The sequence below is a fragment of the Galleria mellonella genome, unplaced genomic scaffold, assembly GCF_026898425.1.
Source record: "Galleria mellonella isolate WM207_F2 unplaced genomic scaffold, CSIRO_AGI_GalMel_v1 utg332, whole genome shotgun sequence".
NCBI classification, from domain to species: Eukaryota; Metazoa; Arthropoda; class Insecta; order Lepidoptera; family Pyralidae; genus Galleria; species Galleria mellonella.
Genome location: NW_026442080.1, coordinates 74,400 through 98,641, shown reverse-complemented (window position 1 = coordinate 98,641; position 24,242 = coordinate 74,400). Strand labels below are relative to the sequence as shown.

Below are 24,242 nucleotides of genomic sequence, written 5' to 3'. Positions count from 1 at the left end.
TGCGCCGTGAGCACCCAGCCCAATAGTGTTTTAGAGGCAACAGGTTCATTCTTCTTTCCGCATCTTACCTCGCGGCTTACAGATAGGTACCAGTCGGGCGCTCCAATAAGAACAGTTGGGTTGGTATCAGTGTAGGAAAGTTCATTAGATAGGTCTGATAAGTGCTGGTACTTCATAAAGTTGATTATGTTTTCTTTCCGGACGCGCAGACTTAATGGGCTAATTGCGCGTGCATGCTCGTCTAAGTAGCGGTCGGGTAAGTTACGCCCACGTATGTAGAAGTTCACGTAACCAACATCTACATCTTTTGACATGCCGCTAACACCTTCAATACGAAGACGCTCTTGACGGGTGGGCTTGGCGCCGATACGCATCGCTACCTTGTCGTCAATTAGTGTCGCCGTACTACCTTCATCGAGTAGCGCCGTGGTTTCATATTCGCCTTACTATTCTCCCTAGGGGCCAGAGGCCACGAGGGAGAGTAGAGTCCGCGATAAGCATCACATCACCCTCACATACTTTTAACGCCTCTTTGTTCGATCCTCTTGGTTGGAGCGTGGGTAAATATTCACGCAGCCATCGTGCCCAGAAATGGTCGGCAAGACGCAGCACTCTTTTCCAGTCACATCTTCGTACCAAGTCGGTATCTGTTAACGAGCATGTCCATGGTTCTGTTGATGAAGTACCCAGTATGAAATGGAATGGCGTTAGTGCTTCTGGTGCGTGTGGTGATGATGGGACGTACGTGAGCGGTCTCGCATTAACGATGGCTTCTGCTTCGAGTAAAAGTGTTGTTAAGGTTTCTTCCTTTAATATTTTACCGTTTAGACAGGCTCTCAGGGCGGTTTTGACAGTACGTATCAGCCTCTCCCAGGCATCCGACTCGAAGGACCAAATATTACGGAGCGGTGGACTGTGATGAGGTGATGAAATGATGTAGACACGGAATTTAGTAGCGAAATATATGTATTGAACAGCGAGCAAGGAACAATAAATCAATATGTCAAAAAAATATAAAATTACAAATAATAAGAATATTCCAAAAGTAAATATATATAAAAAAGTACAATAACGTCTAAAGAGTTTGCATCGGCCGGTCGCCAATAATGGATAAAACCATGTTACGCCGACCCCAAATGATTGGGATAAGGGTAGGAAGATGAAGATGATGATATATATATATATATATATATATACATATATATATTACAAAGACTGAGGACACAGATAAAGATAATAGTTAATAAATTAAATATAATATTAATCGTGTAACTTATCTACAATATATAAATAAATATTCGTAAATTAATACTTGTAAATAAATAAATTAAAAATAATGTATATTAAACATGTAAGTAGCCTACAATGGAAAACATAGACAACAAGTCAAATTAATTACAATAAAGACGGTAAACCGGCTTCCTGCCACATTGGCGAGAATCTATATACTAACAAGCTGTCTCCTGCAGATTCACTTGCATGAATCAGTATATATAATATTCAAGTCACCAGGGTTCCGCGGAATCTATAACAGTGAAGCAATTTCATTCACCACATTGAAAGTAAAATAAAGAATATAATTTTTCACTCTTTTTTCAAAAATTTTCTAATAAAAGTTTTGATCTTATTTAAGTCTTTGATTGTAATAATTTGATATGGATTTCCATAAAATAAAAAGTATTTGATGGATGTTCCGTTATGTTAGAAGTTCAGGAACCCCTCTTCTAGGGTACGAAAATCGGAGGAAAACAACGTTTGCGATATCAGCTAGTAAAATTAAAAAAAAAATACTCACCAGCTATCAAGATTCTTGTAACATATTAATTGACTTAAAGATTTATTTTTACCAGAGGGAAACTTTGTACAAAAGTCGATTGCTTGGGTACCTCTGTCCCATTCGTGTTTCAGCCATGAAGCAGTTGTGTTTGCATGGCTGTGTTTCGGTTTGAAGGGTGAGATATGGCGTGAATTTACAGGGTACAGAGGAATAACTTCTGAGTCCTCAGGAATGGCAACGCATGGGGGATATCATAGGCGAAACAGTATACTCTGTTATGTCCATGGTATTGGTAGGCGACGGTTACCACTTTTCATCAAGTGGGCCGTCAGCTTGTTTGTCATTCTAAGTTGTGTAAAAAAAAATTTCTACCGACTCCAAAAGGGAGGTTCTCGATTGATTACTTACAGATTAGTGTTAGTCCCATAGAAATTTCATCAAAATCAGTTCAGTAATTTAGTTTGTAATCAAAATAACCGGTTTAGTCACAACTGACGTCTATTTTTTTTTGTATAACACAGTCTTAAATTACCTACAAGAAGATTTACAAGAAATTTTTGTGAACAAGAATATATTTTTAAAAATATGAATAATTAAAAAAGTAATAGGGTGTTGTTGCTGAAATAAAAAAAATTCGAAATGTATTTTTTTTTTCTTTGCAGAACTCTACGAAATTAGTCCATACGCGCAGTTCGCAGTTGGTTTCCGGACCTTCGGCCATGTTGAAAACCAAGACATGCCCAGTCGACTCAATAAGCACAGATATGACACGGGTAATATAAGTTTAGTACAAGCTCTTCTTTTTATCTTGCTTTAGTATGTTACTTAAACGAAATTTACAATAAATTTTGTAATCACTTGTTGGTGTCCGATTATGCGGAATTTTGAAAAACTTGTGTTAATTCGGTAACAATACAAAATTATGATAGGTACTATGTACGAGATGATGACGGAAGTTGGCCATAGGAATTTGTAAACTATCCTTGTGTTTGACTATATGTTATTTAACATACCCGTACTTCAATATCTTTATTAAAATTTTGATTTTGACATAAATTGATGTTTTTTTTTTAATGAGTGATAATGAAATGGTAACTCCGCCTGGGTTATCAGTATATGCTGGCGGGGCACCAGTGAGGGATGATAGGTGACGATAAAAGCAGATTAGTTAGCTCATCGTGACCAATTCCTCTAGAAATAACCACAATGGTTTTCAGGGGGAACCACGTGGAGGTCGACCTGATAGGGTGTATTGCTAACAATCCCTTTCCCCCCTAAATTGATGTTAGCCACGCTTTCCTAATAAGACGTCCAAACATGTGTTGACACCTGCCTATTGCAAGTAATTTTTTTTCTGGTAAGAGCGAAAATTTAGCCTTTGTTTTCTTTCAGTCCAAACATGTGTTGACACCTGCCTATTGCAAGTAATTTTTTTTTCTGGTAAGAGCGAAAATTTAGCCTTTGTTTTTCTTTCAGAAACGAGCTTCCAGGTGTGTTCAGAGTCTGAAGATAGCGATAGTATATCTAAATCCACATTGAAAAGTGTGCCGCGAAGTAAGTTATCAAATATGTTCTTCTCTCTATCGCAGGTAGCAAGGTGACGTCTGTGACTCAAATATGACATCAGTTTTAAATTTTTTTTTTAAGTCAGTAACTGAAAATCAACGTCAATATGACAAATAATTGCTACCTAAGCATATTATTGTTAGCTAACTAGATATTATTTCAACCTAGATAATTATAAAGAATGATCCTAAACAAATGGCAGATTAGAACAAGTAATAACATGGAAATCATACTAATCGCCTAGTCCTCAAAATAGGACACCCTGTATTATGCGCGACAAGGCAAGAAACAACCCAAAACACCCAGAGATACGAGTCAACTTAAAGCAAATGAATATTTGTAGAATCTATAATGTGAACGTTTATTAATACAGTAATTCTTAAAAGTATAAATACAAGTACAGAAGGAGAACAATAGAAAATATAAAAAAGGTATAATATTAAGACGATATGTATGTGCCGTGGCGCCGACTACAACATTCTTTGCATAATACGCATGCGCGGCCTGCGCGCGCATAGGTACTACAAACAAGCTGCGTGCGCGACCGACCGTATTACATATATATATATATATATATTATTTACGCTTGTATGTATGTAGTAGCTATGTATGCTACAAACTCATGAAAGTTCATTTTCTAAATTGGCCCGACCGAGAATCGAACCCTGAATTGTCAAACTTATTTATAAAAAGTTATTTGTATTGTTAACACAAGCAGAAAGTACAACAAGTAAGTATATAATTTATTTGTGCTACTTACAACATAGAAATCACACACGAACACAGACTTATCTAAAATAATAATAAAACAGATTTATTTCTCTTCACAATTCATTACAGTGAAATACAATGCTTATATTAAACAAATTATAAATATAATTGTGAGGGACTGGTGCCTGAGATAGGTATAGGAATACCTGTATTACAGCTCACCAGGGCCCCACTCCGCAGGGTTACTTACTAAGCACTTGTAATACAATAAAAGAATCTATGTTGCACGAAAAGAGAGAAAAAAAATACATAAAAAAAGTAACATAGTTTGTTTTTCGTGTGTGTGCCACAGTAACATAAAATGAGCAAAATTCAGTTAATTGCGTTGCCCACAAAAGGGCATATTTTAACTTAATTTATATATTATCTTGTATATAAAATTCGCGTGTCGCGGTGTTTGTTACCAAACTCCTCTGAAACGGCTTTACCGATTTTTATGAAATTTTGTGTGCATATTGGGTAGGTCTGAGAATCGGCCAACATCTATTTTTCATACCCGTCAATGATAAGGGTGACCCTCCCGAATTTTTTTTTTTTGACAAATTTTCCCATTTTTATTTTATTATGATTTAGCATTGAAAAATACATACAACTTTAAATTTTCATCGTTTTACAATCAACCCCTGTATTTTAATCGCTATTTTTATATTTTGCAATAAGTGGTAAAACAACGTTTACGGGGTCAGCTAGTATATTTATATAAATAAAATAATGTAATACTCATATGAATTTTAAACTATTTCTTTTTCTTTCCAGAATCGTGCAGAACACCACACCATAGGTAACTAAACAAGGACATATTGTCGTTTTAAGTGAAAACATAATTCTAGGTTTTTGGACCATGTTTTTGTGTTATCGCCTCCCTTTGCAAAACACTAGCTAGGTAGAGTTGTGGTAAAATCTTTCGTACTAACGCCATCTGCCGGGTAAATTTTTTTTTTTAACGAGATAAAAACGATCGTGTCTCTCAAACGAACGATACACATTTACAAAATTTCATTAAAATCGACTGAGCTGTTTCTGAGATTAGCGTGTACGACATGAGATTTCTATATATAATATGAGTATTAAGAATATAAAAAAAAAATCTACTTAACACATTGGGGTCGATTCTGAAGCGCTATTTCTCTAATCTCTAAATTGAAAATTTTAATTTGATATCGCAATAAAATCTTTATTCTAAGAACCAATATGAACTAAAATTGTAATAAATTTAGAATCCAAAAAAAAAGAAATTTCGCGAAACTATCAAATTAATACTATTAATTATTGTAACGCATGTGGGCGAGGTATCATGGGCGAAACAGTATACTCTGTTATGTCCATGATATTGTTCATGTCTATAAGCAAGCAACGGACACCATTTTCCATCAGGTGGGCCGTAAATTTGTTTGCCATTCTAGGTTACATAAAAAAATAAAATATTAATTTAAAGAAATGGCCTCGACCCCAACATTATAATCTAAAAAGTATATGTTGAATGGTTACTTTTTGAATTTTTATGTAATTTGTTTAAAAATAACAATTTTTATTGTGTTAATTGTTAAAGATTTTACCTATTTGTTATTTGTTATACTTACACATAAGAATTTACATTCGGTTCCCACTGCTTACACCGCAAGGGATCCGACTCGAATATATTCCAATTTTTAGTTTAAATATTAAAAATAACATTCATATTTCAATTAATAATTAAAAAGAGAGAACGTAACTCCTTCGAGTTTCGCATCCAGTGTGTTTGTATTGACGTTGTCAACTGCTAACTGTAGAAAGTAACTTTTTAAAATCTTTCTTCTCTTTCTATATGTAAACCTATAATTCTAACACATATGTTACAACATTAAGACATTATTTGCCTTCTTGATATATCCATTTATCAAACACATTTTGTTTATTTTATTTTTTTAACTTCCATAAGGAGTGAGACACCCTAATGATTACATTGGTTATCCAATACAAACCATCGTTAATTTGTTAATATTATATTAAACTGAAAAACAATTTAAAACAAATATAACATTTTTATTTTCTAAAAAGATATTTAGAAATTATATCTTTTTAATTTTTTTACACAGACAGGTGTAATGTACGAATGTAAGTTTTAAATATTTATTTTGTAAAATTGTTTATTCCAATTGTAAATAATTCAATCTAATAACCTAATATACCATATTATAGTTGTATAACGTTTTTGTGTGAAACATGAAATCGATATGTATGGAAAATGTATGGATATTTTGTAAAATGCAGCAGCTGAAATATATCTAAAAAAAGACTGATTACTCATCTTAACGATTGTTACTCTATTGATTTAGGAATAAAATGAAATAAATGTTAGATAAATTAAACAAATCTTTTATTTCTTCATTACTTTATTCTTTATTTGTTTTATTGTCACAATATGGCAAGTATTACAGTCGTTTCGTATCGTATCTATTAATACAAAACAAAAATGCTTTCTTTACATAATAGGAACAAAACTCTTTATTTATTTAAATATCTCCAAAGGCTTTACCTCTTATTCATTAAATTTAAAATCTTCTACAAACCTATTTTAACTATTACACTGTCTTATCACTGTCTTTAGTCATTAGTCAATTAATTAAAAAAACAATGTACATTGTGTCAAGGGATAAACATACAAAAATCATTACATTGACTTGAATATTACAACCATCCAATAACTATAATAATAACAATAAATTATAATAAATAAATTTTGCAATAAACAGTGTCAACTTCATCGTAATATTATATATATATATATATATATATATATATATATATATATATATATATATATATATATATATATATGTCAAATTCATTTTTAATTATTTACATTAATCTTTTAAATTAAGAATTTAGTACAAAAGAAAGAGAGAAAACAGTTCAATAGCTAAAATAGATAAATGAAGATTTGACGCTTTTTAATTTGAAATTAAACTTAACTTAAACTTAACACATTGAGCTAAAATGTAGGTAATTTTTAAATGATAGAGGTTCAAATTTCATACATACATTCTGCCTCTATGTCAGCGTCAAATGTTTAAAAATAATATCATGTGTGTAATATCACTTGTATTTAAAATAGACGAATAAACACGGTGGAGATGAGAATCTCCTCCTTTCACTAATCAGTTGTAGCTACCAATATAAGGATAAATATGAATTATTAAAATTTTTAACCACCACCTTTAATCTAATTGACCCAAGTTACATAGTTATCAATCACAATATTTTAATCACCTGGCTCTCTAGACAAGCGGCAAGCGAATTCGTCGATGTAATCCACATCGCTAGCTTATACGTGTATTAGAATAAGTCACCCGGGGTCATTGCACTCACGGACTCGCTAACCATTCTGATATATCTATAAATATTATATTCTATAAATATTACATTTTATATAAGAAATATATTATATTTATAATAATATGTATATATAATAAGTTTACTACTGTAATCTTATGGAGGAAACTAAAAATTTTTCTATATCATTTCTGGGATACATTGTGATATGTGAATGATTCGTTTGATAATCTAAAAATATGATATAAAATGAAGCCGCCACATATTGAAACATTATAACAATAAACCTTTAACTAACTACATGATCAGCACCATGGACATCATAGAATACACCTAGGGCGTAAAAATTGTACCATACATAAACCATAATAGGATTCGCGTAGCGTAATCGGCCGAGTTCAATAGGCCTCTCGTATTAAGGGTGTAATATTAACGCACTGGTACATTTATTTCGGCGGGTTATACATAACCTAAAAAATACTTACCAAAGAAACATAACCTATAAAAATACTGCAAAAAATATAATATTTTCTAATCTAGAGAAAGATGCTCAGACGCAATGCTCACACTAATATAATTTTTTTATTTTTTATTTTTATTGACACATAAAACAGATTACAACCATAAGAAACTTAAGTAATAATTACATTTGTGATTCGGCTAGGTTATAATCCGATTATATTATGTGCACAGCTTGAGTAATTCATTAAAAGCAAACACATAATATAAAAAGAAATAATGAAAATGTTATATAAATATATAAAAGATAAAACTATATATATATAAAAAAACATATTTTCAATCGTGTTCTACATAATAGAAATCAAGTTCTTCCTAAATATCAAATATTTTGCACCGAATATGTCGATGGATTTATGGTCGAGCAGTAAGTCATTATAATGACGACACATTCTTACCACAGGATTGTAATAAGAGGTGTTATTTTTGTAGACTTACAATGTAAACAATTTATGAGTGGGATTACGTGCTTTGTACCTCGTATTAAAATTTAAATTAAGCAGTAGAGATGGAGAATCTATAACGTTATGGATGATTTTGTACAGATATAGTATGTCACTACGCTGACGACGCCTCTCTAAAGATGTAATATGAAAGTGTTCAAGCTTGTTTTCATAAGAGCTCAGTTTGCGAAGCAAGCCCGTTCGAAACGCAAGTATATTAAGGCATTTTCGCTCAACACTCTCAATACGATCACAATGTACTTTATAAAATGGAGACCAGATAACCGAGCCATACTCTAGAATACTTCTCACCAGTGATTGATATAGAGAAAGAAAACTGCTAGGATTTTTTAAATTTTTAGTTAATCTAGTAATAAATCCCAGCAGTTGGTTGCTTCTGTTTATAATACATTCATAGTGTGGTTTAAAAGAAAGTTGGTCGTCAAAAATAATACCCAGATCATTAGCGACATTTCTGCGTTCTAGTATTTGTCCATTAATAGTGTAATTATAAATTAATTTTTGTGATCTGCGAGTGAAAGACAACACAAAACATTTACGTACATTTAGACCCATTAAATTATTAATGCACCACTCGGATATTGTATCTAAATCGTATTGAAGCAATTGTGAATCATTGAAATCTCTTATAGTACAAAAAACCTTTAAATCATCGGCATATAATAGCGATGGACACCTTAGTTTTTCTACGAGGTCATTAATGAAGATAATAAATAAGAGAGGATCAATATGAGAACCTTGAGAATTCCTGAGGTTACAGGAACAGGTGAGGATAAGTGTTCATTGAGCGTAACTAATTGGCTTCTGTTAGCGAGGTATGACTCGAACCATCGAAGAAGACTACCATGAATACCGAAGTGTCTAAGTTTATTACAGAGAGTCAAATGGTGAACCCTGTCAAATGCCTTGGAGAAGTCCGTGTAGATAGAGTCAACTTGAGTTCGGGTAGCAAATGCTCTACAAAGGAAATCTTTATATTCAAGGAGATTGCTTATTGTAGACTTTTTTGGTATAAAACCGTGCTGGTTAGGTGTTATAAATTGTGAGACGTGATAGTAGAGTTCATCGTAAATTAGACTTTCAAATAGTTTGGCAAAGCTACACAATTTACTAATCGGTCTATAATTCTCACACATAGTAATATCACTAGACTTGTGAATCGGTACAATGTGTGCAATTTTCCAACAAGTAGGAAAAGTACCAGATTCTAATGATTTATTAAAAATAATACAAAGGGGTACAGCAAGTTCTTTAAAGCAGAAGATAATGAAGAAAGGTGGTATGCGGTCTGGTCCAGCTCCCTTGTTGGGATCTAGTTTTTTTATTGTACTCCTTATATCAGATTCAGTGAAAGAAATTATGTGAATTGGGTAGTTCGGTACAGTAGCTTTATAAGAGTTCGAGTTCGTTACGCTATAAGGATTGACAAATACAGAGCTGAAATAACTGGAAAATAATTCACTAGCTTCATTATAATTAGTAGATGTAGAACCGTTAAATTTAAGTGTAGGCGGTACGGCATAATAAGATTTTCTATTATGAACATATCTCCAAAAGTGCTTGACATCAGACATAAGAGATTCCTTTACTGATGATAAATAGTTCTTATGACACTCATTAATAAGTCTTTTGCATCGAGTTCTAAGAAGAGCGAAAGTATCATAGTCCCGGGGATTGCCAAATTTTTTATATCGTTTATGGTACTTATGCTTTTCAGACAGACACTTCCTTAACGAGCGACTAAACCAACAAGGGTACGAATGTGAACCAACTACTGTTAACGGTATATGTTTACTTATTAAATTTTCAAGTATTTTATAAAATGTCTCAGTTGCACTATTAACGTCTGCATATGACAGTACATTTGACCATTCGATGCACCCAAGCTCAGCTCTAATTTTTTCATAGTTACCTTTACGGAAATTCGGACGCTGGCATATTTTAGATTTGGGGTGATTGAAACTATTTGAAGTGTGTATATCTATACAAAGACAGGGATGGTGTTCATCGATTCGAATAAGAGGACTCGCTGCATAAACCTGTAGGGTTGGCAAATTAGAAAGTACAAGATCCAAGTAACGGTTGTTTTTATTTAGTATATTATTGAATTGGTTTAGGCCACACAAAGATATAACATCAATAAGAAGGCTAGCTTTACGATCTTGGGGATCACTCGGTGTCATTGCCGCGTAATTAGGTGATCCAGACCATAAGATACCAGGCGTATTAAAATCACCAATACACAAAAAATCACTCAATTCGTTAGAGCGTAACATTATATTCTGAATGTTATTATAAAATTCTTGCAACATTGTTGTTATTAAGTCAGGAGGTAAATAGCACAGACATAAATTTATCACCTTATTTTTTGAATTATTAGGAAAAATACTTAACCACAAATCCTCGACTCCACTTTCCCAACAAACCTGACGGACACATCTGAGATTCTTTTTTACTGCAATTGTGATTCCACCCCCTTCAGTTTTATTGATAAGAGTTGTGGAACGATCTCTGCGAAAGACATTGTACCGAGTATCGAGAAATTCAGCATCAAATACAGAGCTATTCAGATTAGTCTCCGTCAAGCAGATAACATCATAATTAGAATTTAAAATATTAATATACAATTCGTCCAGCTTAGATCTAATCCTATTGACATTTTGGTAGTATACAAACATAGATATTTAAAATAAGCAATAAAACAGAGTTACAATATGCTAATATGACAAAAAAAAAAATAAAAATAAAAAATACAAAAGTTTATAAAAAATAACGATATAATAATTATAGAATAAACGTGGAGGAGTGACCGAATTACAACCTGGCCAATGAATCCTCGTTTTTAATCGAAATACAGTTTGAGTTGTCGTCTTTACGCACATAAATGCGACCGTATTTCACCCAGACATACTTATATTTCTATTCTAGTTTTAGTATGCAGAGACTTGCATTCAGGCGACAGGTGTTCAGCGATATATATTCTACGTGTCTCACCAGAAACTCCTAAGTGAGTAGAGCTAAGCGCCTCATTTGCGTTGGTCTTATTAAATCGTGATACCGAGGATAGTATGATGTCTCGCAGGCGGGGTGTGGAGAGGGTTAATAATATATTTCTCGGGCGATTCGATGATGAGCTAATCTTAGCGACCCTTCGACAAGCAACAATACTCGACTCAATGAGCGGAACTTTTATTGTGTCGCATAAGTTTTTCGCAATATTTAAAACGTTTTCGTTTGGGGATTCAGGGACACACTGAAGCTCAACATTATGGCTGCGTGAAATCCTTTCCATAACTGAAACTCGGCCGCCCAGAATGCGTATTTCATTTTTTTTATTTTAAATTATCAGTCTCCAGCGCTTTAATAACACTATATTTTTCTTCTAGTTGAATTTTCAAAGTATTATGCTCCTTATTTACAAACTCAAAAGAAGTATTAAAGTCACATTTCAACTCTTGTACTACGGTTTTCATTTCAGATCTGACCATTTTGTTTACATCATCCCTTAGTGCGGCACGAAAATCATTCATGAAACTCGATAAGGAAGATTGCAACTTGCTATCAAGAAGGTCACTAATTTTCTTCATTGTGACGGATTCTGATTGAATTATAGTGGGGTCAGATGATTCGGCTAGGGAATTTGAATATGTAGTGCTATTACGCTCAAAATTATCCAGAGACATGTTCATAGAAATGTCTGGAGATGGTACGTGATGCTGCCTAACGGGTGTGTTTGAATTAGATTTCTTACGTCGAGAAACATTACTGCATGAAGGGCACAACCAAGAAGTCAAATAGTCAAGACTCAGTGACAAAAAATGATCTTTGTTTATATTGAGACACTGGTGGTGGTATTTACCTTTGCACTGATGACATTGCATAAGACTGTCTCTTGTAATTTTCGTGTTACATGCATTGCAAATCATTATGAGATATTTACAAAAAAAAAATGTAAATAAATATATACGCAATGTTCTCTATCAAAGACCTCCGTGCAATATCTTAATTATGATATCTTTCAGCCAACCGCCCAAGCCGCAACTTTATGCGTAAACGCAATATGACGTAAACAATCAATCCAGGATGACGCTGTATATATTTCTAATAATGTTCACAGTTATTTATATACTGTATATATATTGAAATGAGACTCGGCAACAAGGAGCAAGCACACACAGTTGCAATCCGGTCACTATTAACAACTTTCAACACATTTTAATGTTGAATAAAATTTTATTTATTTGGTTCACTACCCTACACATTTGAAATGACACTGCACTTACACTAGATATCTAAGTTTTCACTCAATTCGAGTTTACAGTCACTGTTTTATAATTCCTTTTACCATATTATTTGTAATTCCTTTTATTTATAACTGACAAGTCTTGATATGTGTATTTGTTGAAATTAAGTAGTTACTAACAATAATTTTCAGTTTTATATTTTCCCTCTTAAAGAATAAAAAAAAAAAAAATACTACAATACTACATAATTGTGTACTAAACTATGTTGTTTCATTTGTGATTTCAAGAAGTATGTAATTGGTAGATGGCACACGTTTCGTCAATAAACAGTAAACTTGACTAGACCCAAGTCGCCCACTCCTGGTATGTGCTAATATAGCACATACCAGGCTGCGTGCTAATATAGCACTGTATATACTGATTTATACAGGTGAAGCCGTGAAACACAGCTAATACTATTCTGGCAGTCGTGTTAATTGATGTATACAAATGAATGTACACATATAATCGTTTTTGGTATTATTTTTTGGTATTATTAAAAATCTAAATATATAAACATGACGTATCATATTTAAAGAAGTTTGGTATAGATTATATATTATTAGCATTTATAATATCGCTCCAATATCTATACATTGTATTCCTCTGGACTTTGGTGTTGGAAAAAACAATAAACGTAAAGTCTGTTAATCATTATTATTTTTTGAATAACAGACTTTTAACGTATTCGTCATTGGACCAGTATATACATATTATAACTATTTGTAGATAAATTTCAAATATTAATACCTAAAATCCAGATCAATCCTGACTAGAGATTCCTGACTCAATACAATCTTTACTGCATGTAATTAATATTATATTTAGATAAAAACATATCATAAAGTATAGGAACATAACGCAATGACATATTTTTGCATGTAAATTGTACCTATATACCTAATTTTTATTGCCGGCGACGGTTCGCCGTGGATTGCATCACGTCGTGGTCACGATTGAACCAAATTTTACCTCTTTACATGCAAAAATTTTTCATCACTAATTCCCAATAGTGTATTTAAATTAAAGCGAAGTTTAAGAATAACATGTCATAGTCGTAGACAATAATGTGCGTCGTCCGTTACTTTAAATTTAATCTCAATTCGGTAACTATTAGTAAATTATTAATTGGAATGAAAAATAGTCTTTAATGAAATGTTAAATGTGGTAATTGTCGTCAGTAACCCATCAGTTTCTAATTTATAGTTTATTATTTCATTATTATGCAAAATTAACGCTAGTTCAATATACTAGAGGGAATTGCGTGTAAAACGTAATATAGTGCATTTCAACAAGTATCTACCATTTTCGTCTAAATTCGTCTAAATTTTAAATTTCCAAGTGTTATGAGTTATAGATGTATTTAATTTTAAATCATCATCATAGCAGCCATTTTCCATCCACTGCTCAGCATAACCTGCTCCATGGACTGCCATAAGGAACAGTTCTGAGCCACCTGTATCCACTGACTCTCTGCGATGCATTTGAAGTGGTCACTCCAACTAGTATGGGTCATCCTAGACTGCGTTTGCTTGTACGGAACCCTCGAGAACCTACCTTCCTTCCCAGTCAGTTGTCAGTTCTTCGAGCTACGTTAAAATTTAAATGTTCCTTTGAAATTAAAATTTTTGATAGACACCAAAACAACACGTGAACATAATACTATTTTTTACTATAGAGAAATAACAATAAGATTTATTTTATTTACTTATTTTTTAACCTAAAACCTATTTTGAGTATAAGTACTTATTTATGAAACAAAAAAACCAGCCTTAAAATGGAATAAATTTGGCCTTAGAAATAAATTAATAAATAAACACTAATACAGGAGGACTTTATCGCCTGATCGATATGATCATGATATTATAAAATATATAAGTTGATGAAATATAAATATGTTTCTGAAAATAATAAATTAAATATTATTTATATACGTACTTATAAATAATATTTAATTTATTATTTAATCCATCAATTGATGGCAAATCAATTACTTTCAAATACAAAATCAAGTGTTTACTTTATATCAATACTATTGCTTACCTCCTGTATTATTGTACGTACTGTTTTTTTTTTTTTCATTTTTATAAAAACTTAAATAATTGAACTATATTTAAAATTAAACCTTTAATTTAAGCTTAAGATTAATCTTATGCTACCATCATAATAACCATTGCGAATCGCCTCAATCCACTCCAGATGATTTTCTACACTAATGTAAAGACCGGGAAAGCCTTCTGTCCCACAACGGCTGTAACCAGTGTTGATCACTCCGCGTAGTTCGACTCTCTCCCTTATCCACAGCAAAGGCCCCCCGGAATCCCCTCTGCAAGTATCCATACCGTTTACGCCACCAGCGCAGATGATGTCATCGGGTAAATTTATACGAGAGTACACCCTTCTGCAGTCATCGAGTGAGCAGAATGGGAGTGGTATCATCTTTTTGGTATCGCTGTATAGGTTGGAACTGATCATTTCCCCCCAACCAGTGGCAATGAAGATGGCGTTTTGGTTTATTGGACCGGTGGGCAAGCAGACTGGACGAATGAAATCTAGGGAAAAGGTATAAAAATTTGAATTAGTAGTTTTATTTTAATTTGTAAAATTGGATACAGAGATCGCCCTAGCGACAAGACCGCTTTTTGTATCTTCATGTATATATTTTAATCTGTATTTTATGCTACTGTATTTCACTTGAATTTACTAATTGTTATTGTATATATATTTATGTTTTTGGTGCAATAAAGAATTAAATAAATAAATGCAGTAGAAAATATTGATTTGAATAAAGTAGACAAAAATTTGCCATTTTAATGGTTCATTCAGCCAGGAGCTTAACACAAAGGGTATTATTGGTCCTAAACCACGCAGATTTAGCAGAGGGAGACTTTGTACAAAAGTCGATTGCTTGGGTACCTCTGTCCCATTCATGTTTCTACCGTGAAGCAGTTGTGTTTGCATGGCTGTGTTTCGGTTTGAAGGGTGGGATATGGTAGTTAATTTACAGGGTACAGAGGAATAATCAACTGAGTCCATAGGAATGGCAACGCATGGGAGGTATCATGGACGAAACAGTATGCTCCGTTATGTCCATGGTACTGCTCATGTCTATAGGCGACGGTTACCACTTTCCATCAGGTGGGCCGTCAGCTTGTTTGCCATTCTAAGTTGTATAAAAAAAAAAAGATAAATTCACGGGATATTACTGTATCTTCTATCTGTAAACCATAATCTAAACTTTTAAAGGATAAATTTAATTTTTGTTGGTAAAGTCCAAAAATACTTATCCAATTTTAAAAATTCTTTCACCTTTTGAAAGCTGCAGTATTAGCGAATAATATAAAGTGCATTTTACTTAAAAAAAAAACACTTGCGCAACCGAAGCTAGTCACTAGTCAAGTAACACTTAATAGCTTACACTACCTGTATACGGTGCCCGATATTTCAATTTAAGTATCGCTATATCGCTGCCATACTCGTGGTTTTTGTATCCACCAGGAACTATCACTTCCTCCACCTCTATCTTGACTACAGGATCGGCGCATACGCTAAACATACAGTCCTTACTTTTCGATACATCGTATTCACCGAAACGGGCTACTAACCTGTTGAAGAAAATAATTTTTGCATGACTATCTAATGACAGTTATGTTTTTTGGACATCGTCATTAGATAGATAGATAGATAATTTATTTGCATCACTTACAGCACACAAACAGCAAAAGATACGAAAGCAAAGTGAAAAAAGATAAAAAAAAAACATACACGTACAAAAGATTAAAAAAAAAAATACCAAAAACAAAATCAGAATGCATAAAATTAGTAAAAAATTTTTATTCTTCATGCGTGTGCCACTGTAATACAAAATGGCCACAACTCAGCCCAAAAAAAGAGCAAAACACTGATATTCTATTGTGGCCAAAAGTGAGCCGCGAAATACCACTAAAAAAAAAAAATAAAAAAAAAGAAAGAAATATAGATTAAATACATAGTGTGCGTTCGTTGTATTCGCTACATATATTACTTTATTACGTTATATTCATTACATCATATCAGCCATGAAATGTCCACTGCTGAACATAGTTTTTGCCAGTAGTTGCCACGCTGGCAAGCGGGTTGGCAACCGCAGTTAGACTTTGAATTAATAAATAAAAACTCTCTATTGTTTCCTTCAAAGAATGATACAGATTATAACTAGATTATTAGCTTGGATGATGTTTAAAGTGTGACGCTGCTGGCCATTCCTTGACCATTAAGTTCCCTTAATCGCCTCTTACTACACAAACAGAAAAAGAAGGGGTGGCCCATTCTATGCCGGGACCACACAACGATCTAATATATATCTAATATATAAAATTCTCATGTCGCGGTGTTTGTTACCAAACTCCTCCGAAACGGCTTTACCGATTTTCATGAAATTTTGTGTGCATATTGGGTAGGTCTGAGAATCGGCCAACATCTATTTTTCATACCCGTCAATGATAAGTGTGGCCCTCCTCAAAATATTTTTTTTTATTTTTTTGACAAATTTTTCCATTTTTATTTCATTATGATTTAGCATTGAATAATACATACAACTTTAAATTTTCATCGTTTCACGATTAATCCCTGTATTTTAATTGCCATTTTTATATTTCGCAATAAGTGGTAAAACAACGCTTACAGAGTCAGCTACTATATATAGGATGAATCGTACTGAATAACCATGACGACACCCAGTAAGAGTATTTATGGAACTGAAAATCCTTCACAATCGACTAGATTTAGTTCACAATATCCTATATTACAATTATAGAGAAATTAGACTGCAGAAGTCATCATATAAGCTATTAACTGGCAGACCGGTTGACAACCGCATTCAGGCTGTGTTTAAAATGAACGTTTTTACATAGTAGTGTAGTTTTTTATAAAAAAGAAAATTTATAAACAATTGGAATAGAACAAAACAAAATATACATGCAATACATCAAGTCAATATACGGCAATGTTATTTACAATTAATATAATATAATAAATAAATAATAATAATAATACAACCTCGTGAAAGCCGAAACCGAGAAGAAGAGAAAATATCTCGACCTGGCTCACGAGGTGACCGAAATGTGGGGGGTGACATCCACCGAAATCATTCCAATCATTATGTCGGTAAACGGTCTTATCCCAACCAGTCTGGATCAACCTTCACAATCGACTAGATTTAGTTCACAATATCCTATATTACAATTATAGAGAAATTAGACTGCAGAAGTCATCATATAAGCTATTAACTGGCAGACCGGTTGACAACCGCATTCAGACTGTGTTTAAAATGAACGTTTTTACATAGTAGTGTAGTTTTTTATAAAAAAGAAAATTTATAAACAATTGGAATAGAACAAAACAAAATATACATGCAATACATCAAGTCAATATACGGCAATGTTATTTCCAATTAATATAATATAATAAATAAATAATAATAATAATACAACCACGTGAAAGCCGAAACCGAGAAGAAGAGAAAATATCTCGACCTGGCTAACGAGGTGACCGAAATGTGGGGGGTGACATCTACCGAAATCATTCCAATCATTATGTCGGTAAACGGTCTTATCCCAACCAGTCTGGAACAACATCTCAGACGGTTGGGATTCCGAGGCGGCTCACTCCCGGGAAAGATGCAGAAAGCGGTGCTCTTAGATTCTGCTCGCATTGTACGCCGGTTTCTCTCTCTGGGGCCCTGAACCCCGGCCGACTGTGCTTCTGCCGGGGGTTAGTTGCCATCTCCTCTCCTTAAGAGGGGAGATGAGAATATTGGTAAAATAAAAAAAAAATAATACAACAAGAACCAGCATATATTACAAACACTGTGAATGTGAGGTTTTGCGATGTGATGTGAGGGACACTACTGCTCATCCCTCTACCATTATGTTCCATTAGTCACTCCTTACGACACACACACGAGAAAGGAAGTTTATTCGAGTAGTAGTAGTAGATTCTACGCCGTAAACACACGGCAGACTGCAGTACTTACTTGGATGTATAGTGTTTCACACAATGTGCTGCTGTGACGACGTGCCACATATCAATGAGGGTACCAGCACATCGAATGTCGATCATATCGCTTTGGTCGTGGAACTCCAGGAAAACCAACCATGGATTCCTGTGGATAAGGTTCGAACTTGCTTCCACGCCACACTTTTTATCTGCAACAATTGAAAAATGCCACAAATTAATTCATTATGTAAATAACTATTTAAATAATCAAAGCAAATAAATATTTCATTTTCATTTTTTAACGTGTGACAGAGTCGCTAAAATCCCCGTGAGGATTTTTTCTTTTAATTTATATATTATATTATTGTTAGAAATGAAACTTATTTAAATTAATAAATACGGAGGGGAATACCAGAGAAAACAAAATAGTACAACTGTGCACCGTTCTGAATCATAACTGTATTTAGGTTTAAAGAAATTATTTACTTATAAAAAATAAAATTCAAATAAAATCATATAGAATAATGTAATTACTCCTCTCCATCCAAAGGTTGCCTGCAAGAGATCGCTCTTAGCGATAAGGCCGCCCATTGTTTCCTTAATGTATTTTTTTTCTTGTAATTGTTTGTATTTATAATAAGTCTACTATTAGAATCTTATGGAGGGTACGATAAAGAGTATCTCTCTGTCTCTTCTCTTTTCATTTAAGAGTTTCCTCTTGTCGCTGCAACTAATTCTAATCTCTCTGTCTAAGTGTAGAAAATTTAAAACTCAATTAAAATGAGATACAGATAGTGCTGTTTCTGTATACGTATTCTTTTATCTCTTTTCCTGCGCATGTGTATCTGTCTGTCCGTAATTAATATAAATAAATTATTTATCCTATAACCATAAAATATTTATTTTTTCTAATTGACCACATTCACTTCTGAGGACTCGGGTGTTATTCCTCTGTACCCAGTAAATTCACGCCATATCCCACCCTTCAAACAGAAACACAGCCATGCAAACACAACTGCTTTACGGTAGAAACACGAATGGGACAGAGGCGCTCAAGCAATTTCACGGTAAACCCCCAGACACTTATGGCAAAGATTGGTTATCCTTAATATGTGATAGGCTTCATTTCATATCTGTCGGTAAACATATCCCGGTCGCGCGGACGAAGTCGCGAGTAAAAGCTAGCTCTTTATATTGCCCGAAATGAGTCATATCAGTCGGACATAAATTTTAATATAGTTGAATACAATGACAGCGGGTTTAAAACGGATAGGTTAGGATGTGATACTATGACGCAATACACACTTGTATCGGCTTGTAACGTGCTTCTTTGAATAAATCTAATAATAATAATAGGTGTGAATTATTTACGCATTTTATCATCATCATCATCACCTTTGATCACTATCGTTACTTTACCAGTATTGCAACGCATTATCCTGTATGCACACAGGATACTCTACACACTCGTATCGGGTGCTCATAATTTGTAAAAAAAAAAAAATTAAAAAAGCATTTTTCCAATCTTTTTTTTTTTAATTTTTATTGCAGAAAGCATTTGAAATTATAGAAAAAAAATATTTTCAAAAATATTTCGAAAAAAAAATTTTATAACCTATTTTCAGAAATTGAATGCGAAATTGCATCACATGCAAAATTTAGGATATTTTAATTTTGTCTTCATTTGGTCTCAGCATTGTTACAATGATAAGATTTAATATTAAAATTACTGTCTATTTATACATAGTATACAATCGTTTTAAAGGAAACACAGCATGCTAATTAACAAATAAACAATAATATGACATAACAAACTTCTGAGGTATTTGATATATTTAGTTTTTTTAGATTCAATAAATGATTGCTTCACATAAATTTTAACTATTTAAATTAACTGCAATGCTCTCCTATAGAAATCCCCTTCCATATCGAAGTGAATATCCAAGTGTTGCTTGCATTTATTCAACAGCTTGCAAAGACGTGGCACAGTGAAGTTGGCACCAAGAACAGTCCTACGGAACGGCACGGACATTAGACTGATGTAACTACGGGGATAGTGTACGGGCAATCGGGAATGAAATTTAACAAGTAGCTGCGAACAGTCAATTCTGTTCCTAAACAACTTGTGTAAGAACATTAAATCTATTAATGTTCTACGCTTATTAAGTGATACCATATTGAAATAGATAAGCCTGTCCTTGTAGCCACCAAAATCTTAGATTGTCGAGCCGAAAAAGGCAAATGCCAGAGAAACTTTTTTTTAATACGCTCTAATCTTAAAATATGGGTTAAATAATGTGGTCGCCAAACTATCGAACCGTACACCAAGACGCTTCGAACTAATGAATAATATAATTTTATTTTAGTTTTTGGATTTACAAATTCCTTGGCATTGCGAATTACAATACCCAAAGCTCTTGATGCCTTTGCCATTACCAGCTCTATATGTAGTAAATATGTTAATTTACTGTCTAGGAGTATACCCAGATCTCTTATAGTGCTCACTTCACTTAAAGTTTTCCATAGATGTAATAATATTTGATGTTAGTAATGATTTAAAAACTCTAGTATTGAACCGATTTTAATATTATTTCTATGGAACCAGTTTGAAAAAATACACATTCAGATAAAAAAAAATATAAATCGATTTATAAATGCCGGAATTTTAATTGATTAACTAAGGTAACAAACATAAAAATGAGAAATTAAAGCTGGATGGACGGTCAGTTAAAACATTCTTCTCTTAAAACATCACCAAAGTCTATTTGCAGTTGTCAACCCGATTGCCAAGCATGGCACCTACTGGAAAAACCCCCCAATAAGGAAATTATATTCACTATATATATTCACTAGTATACTTATCAATCTTAACGCATTGTTTCCTGTTTGTTAAATAATCACTAAGTAGAGCCAAAGGTATACCCCTTATACCGATCCGTTCCATTTCTTGTACAAGAATGGGGGCAGAGACAGTATCAAATGCCTTTTTTAGATCTAAGAATACCGTGAGATATTTATTTCCTTTATCTAGTTGGTCTACTATTAAAGTTATTAAAGCTGTTACAGCATCCTCCGTAGATATATTTTCTCTAAAACCAAACTGACAGTCCGATATGATATTGTATTTATTAAGATAGCTAATAATTCGTTTATTAATAATATTTTCTATGATTTTTGAAAAAGCTGTTAATACAGATATAGGTCTATAATTGTTAACGTCATCTCTGTCACCACTCTTGTACACAGGTGTTACAATAGCTTTTTTAAGAGATACAGGAAAAATACCTTTCCCAAAACAAAGATTAATTAGATGAGTTATAACTGGTACGTCCTTGGCCAGTTTTAGAAATGCTGTAGGGATTGCATCCCAAACGTAAGCACTTGAAGATTTCGAATTCGAAAAGAAAAAATCGACCGACAACTCACGCAGTCTACAAATTAGTGCAGGAGGCTTATAAAATGGAGAAAAAATGTTTATTATTTTTTTTTTATACAACTTAGAATGGCAAACAAGCTGACTAGTCTACTAGACTAGACTAGTAGAAGAGTATACTGGTTCGCCCATGACACCCCTCATGTGTTGCCATTCCTGAGGACTCAGGTGTTATTCCTCTGTACCCAGTAAATTCACGCCATATCCCACCCTTCAAACCGAAACACAGCCATGCAAACACAACTGCTGCACGGTTGAAACACGAATGAGACAGAGGTACCCAAGCAATCGACTTTTGTACAAAGTCTCCCTCTGGTGGTTTCGATCGTACTTGACTAACCGTGTCCACTTTGTCTAAATCGAACACTGGAATGTTTCGACGGGCGAAATTGAAAGTATATGTTCAAACAGGTGTATTACTAACAACTCCATACCACAAGGTACTGTACTAGGGTGCCTTCTATTCATTTCCTATATGAATGACTTACCAACATATCTAAAACCTCTATGTGTACTATTCGCAGATGATTCTTTTCAAATGTCTCGATAATAATGAAAGCCACGATGAAATTGTAAATACTTTTCAAAAAGTAAAAAGTCGCTTACAGGAACATAACTTGCGTATTAATATAAAGAAGACTAAAATAATTCAAATAAAACCAGCGGTGGTCTTATATTCATATAATATAAGCACATAAGGGGCATCCATTAATTACGTGAACTCAGAATAGGGGGGAGGGGTCTAATGAATTCTCACCAAATCTCATTTAAACCGAGGGGATAATCAAAAGTCTCACGTCAACTTCAAAAAATATAAAATATTAAAGATATTACTAAAATATTAAAGATAAACGTAGACTTTTCCAGTGATTGTCTTCCTGCACTACTAGAAATCCCAGATGATATGTGTCCAATTATTTCGATTGAAAAAATACACGAATCTCCACTGATTGAGTAAAAATTTAAAAGAAAGTGTTGTTTTTATGTTTTTACTTTGAATTTTATTTAATTTAAATAAATTAATTATAGTTTACCTGAACGATTTATTATTTTCCCGAATAATAAATATAAATTAAGGTTAAAATATTTTTTGCGTCAATCTCACGTAAGGGGAGGGGGAGGAGTCTAAACTGATCGAAAAAGAGCTTACGTAATTAATGGATGCCCCCTAATTAGACTAATATATACATATAATAAATACATACATAAATAAATACATACATAAATAAATACATAAAATATTACTATGCAAAACAATTAATTGTAATACAAGAGCAAATAACAATCTATGACCAGCGGCGGCCTTAGGGGATGGCGAACAGGGCAATCACCCGGACCTCGTTCTTACAGTGGCCTCGCGTAAAAACCCAAGCAAATTTTAAACAACCAGTGAGTGGCATTTTCTAGTGGTTAGTTGCAAGAACTTCTCATATATAAAATAAAGACAGAACAATTATTTCATACTAAACTAAAAAATATTTAATAGCAAATTGTTTTCACTCAGTTTTCTACTTTTTAGCCAGATGAAATACAAAAATGCATGGCATGGCGCCACGGTTCAAATCACACATGACTTACAAATAATTAATCAGATTGATATAAATATTATATACCTAAATAACTAGACTGACTTCAAATTATTTTTATATTCTGAATTGTTGTTTATTTGTTTTAATGTAAATCGAAATTATTTGATTACAAATTTATTTAAAAACGAGCAATTATATGTAAAATAATTAAATATAATCTGACATCTAAATTGACATTAACGCGTGTATATCAGCTAATCGCGTGTATATAGCCTATCGATATAATATTGCTACATCCAAACAAGGTACTTACTTTTAATAAAAACATTATAACAACTCTACATTATGTACATGAATAAATAAATAAATAAAATTGAGTTAAAAATCAAAACTCACAATTTCGATGAATGTGAAACGAAGGAACACTTCCACAAACAAGCAACACAGACAACACTACCAACAACTTATATGAACACTTCATTATAATGAAATTATACGAAAAACTTCTTACAACTGACGAATTGCAATAATTTGGTTAACAGAACAGTACGTGTTCCGCTTACGACGTCCATTGCCAAACTAACTTTTTAGACTGAGTTAGTAGTGGGCGAT

At 33.1% G+C, this 24,242-nt stretch overlaps 2 protein-coding genes across 2 annotated transcripts in view; one reads left to right on the top strand and one right to left on the bottom strand.

Annotated features, from left to right (window-relative positions):
- The window catches only part of LOC113523563 (cell adhesion molecule Dscam2-like), a 224,877-nt gene extending 219,541 nt beyond the window's left edge, over window positions 1-5,336 (top strand). The window contains exons 36-38 of the mRNA XM_052896763.1: window positions 2,440-2,550; window positions 3,254-3,331; window positions 4,871-5,336. Of these exons, the coding sequence (XP_052752723.1) occupies window positions 2,440-2,550; window positions 3,254-3,331; window positions 4,871-4,899 (218 nt within the window). The 3' untranslated portion in view covers window positions 4,900-5,336. The remainder of the gene's footprint in view (window positions 1-2,439; window positions 2,551-3,253; window positions 3,332-4,870) is intronic.
- A 7,724-nt stretch (window positions 5,337-13,060) lies between these two features.
- On the bottom strand, window positions 13,061-24,190 carry LOC113513832 (CLIP domain-containing serine protease HP8-like). Its single transcript, XM_026897817.3, has 4 exons — window positions 24,027-24,190; window positions 18,706-18,877; window positions 16,116-16,297; window positions 13,061-15,244 (listed from the first exon to the last, which is right to left on the bottom strand). Exons 1-4 carry the CDS (start codon window positions 24,109-24,111, stop codon window positions 14,820-14,822), a joined length of 864 nt encoding a protein of 287 aa, XP_026753618.3. The 5' UTR covers window positions 24,112-24,190; the 3' UTR covers window positions 13,061-14,819.
- Window positions 24,191-24,242: the final 52 nt, after the last annotated feature.

Coding starts and splice junctions, on each gene's coding strand:
- LOC113513832 (XM_026897817.3), bottom strand. CDS start 24,111: ATGAAGTGTTCATATAAGTTGTTGGTAGTGTTGTCTGTGTTGCTTGTT. Junction 18,878..24,026: donor GTTTCACATTCATCGAAATT/GTGAGTTTTGAT, acceptor CAATTGTTGCAG/ATAAAAAGTGTGGCGTGGAA. Junction 16,298..18,705: donor GTGAAACACTATACATCCAA/GTAAGTACTGCA, acceptor TTTCTTCAACAG/GTTAGTAGCCCGTTTCGGTG.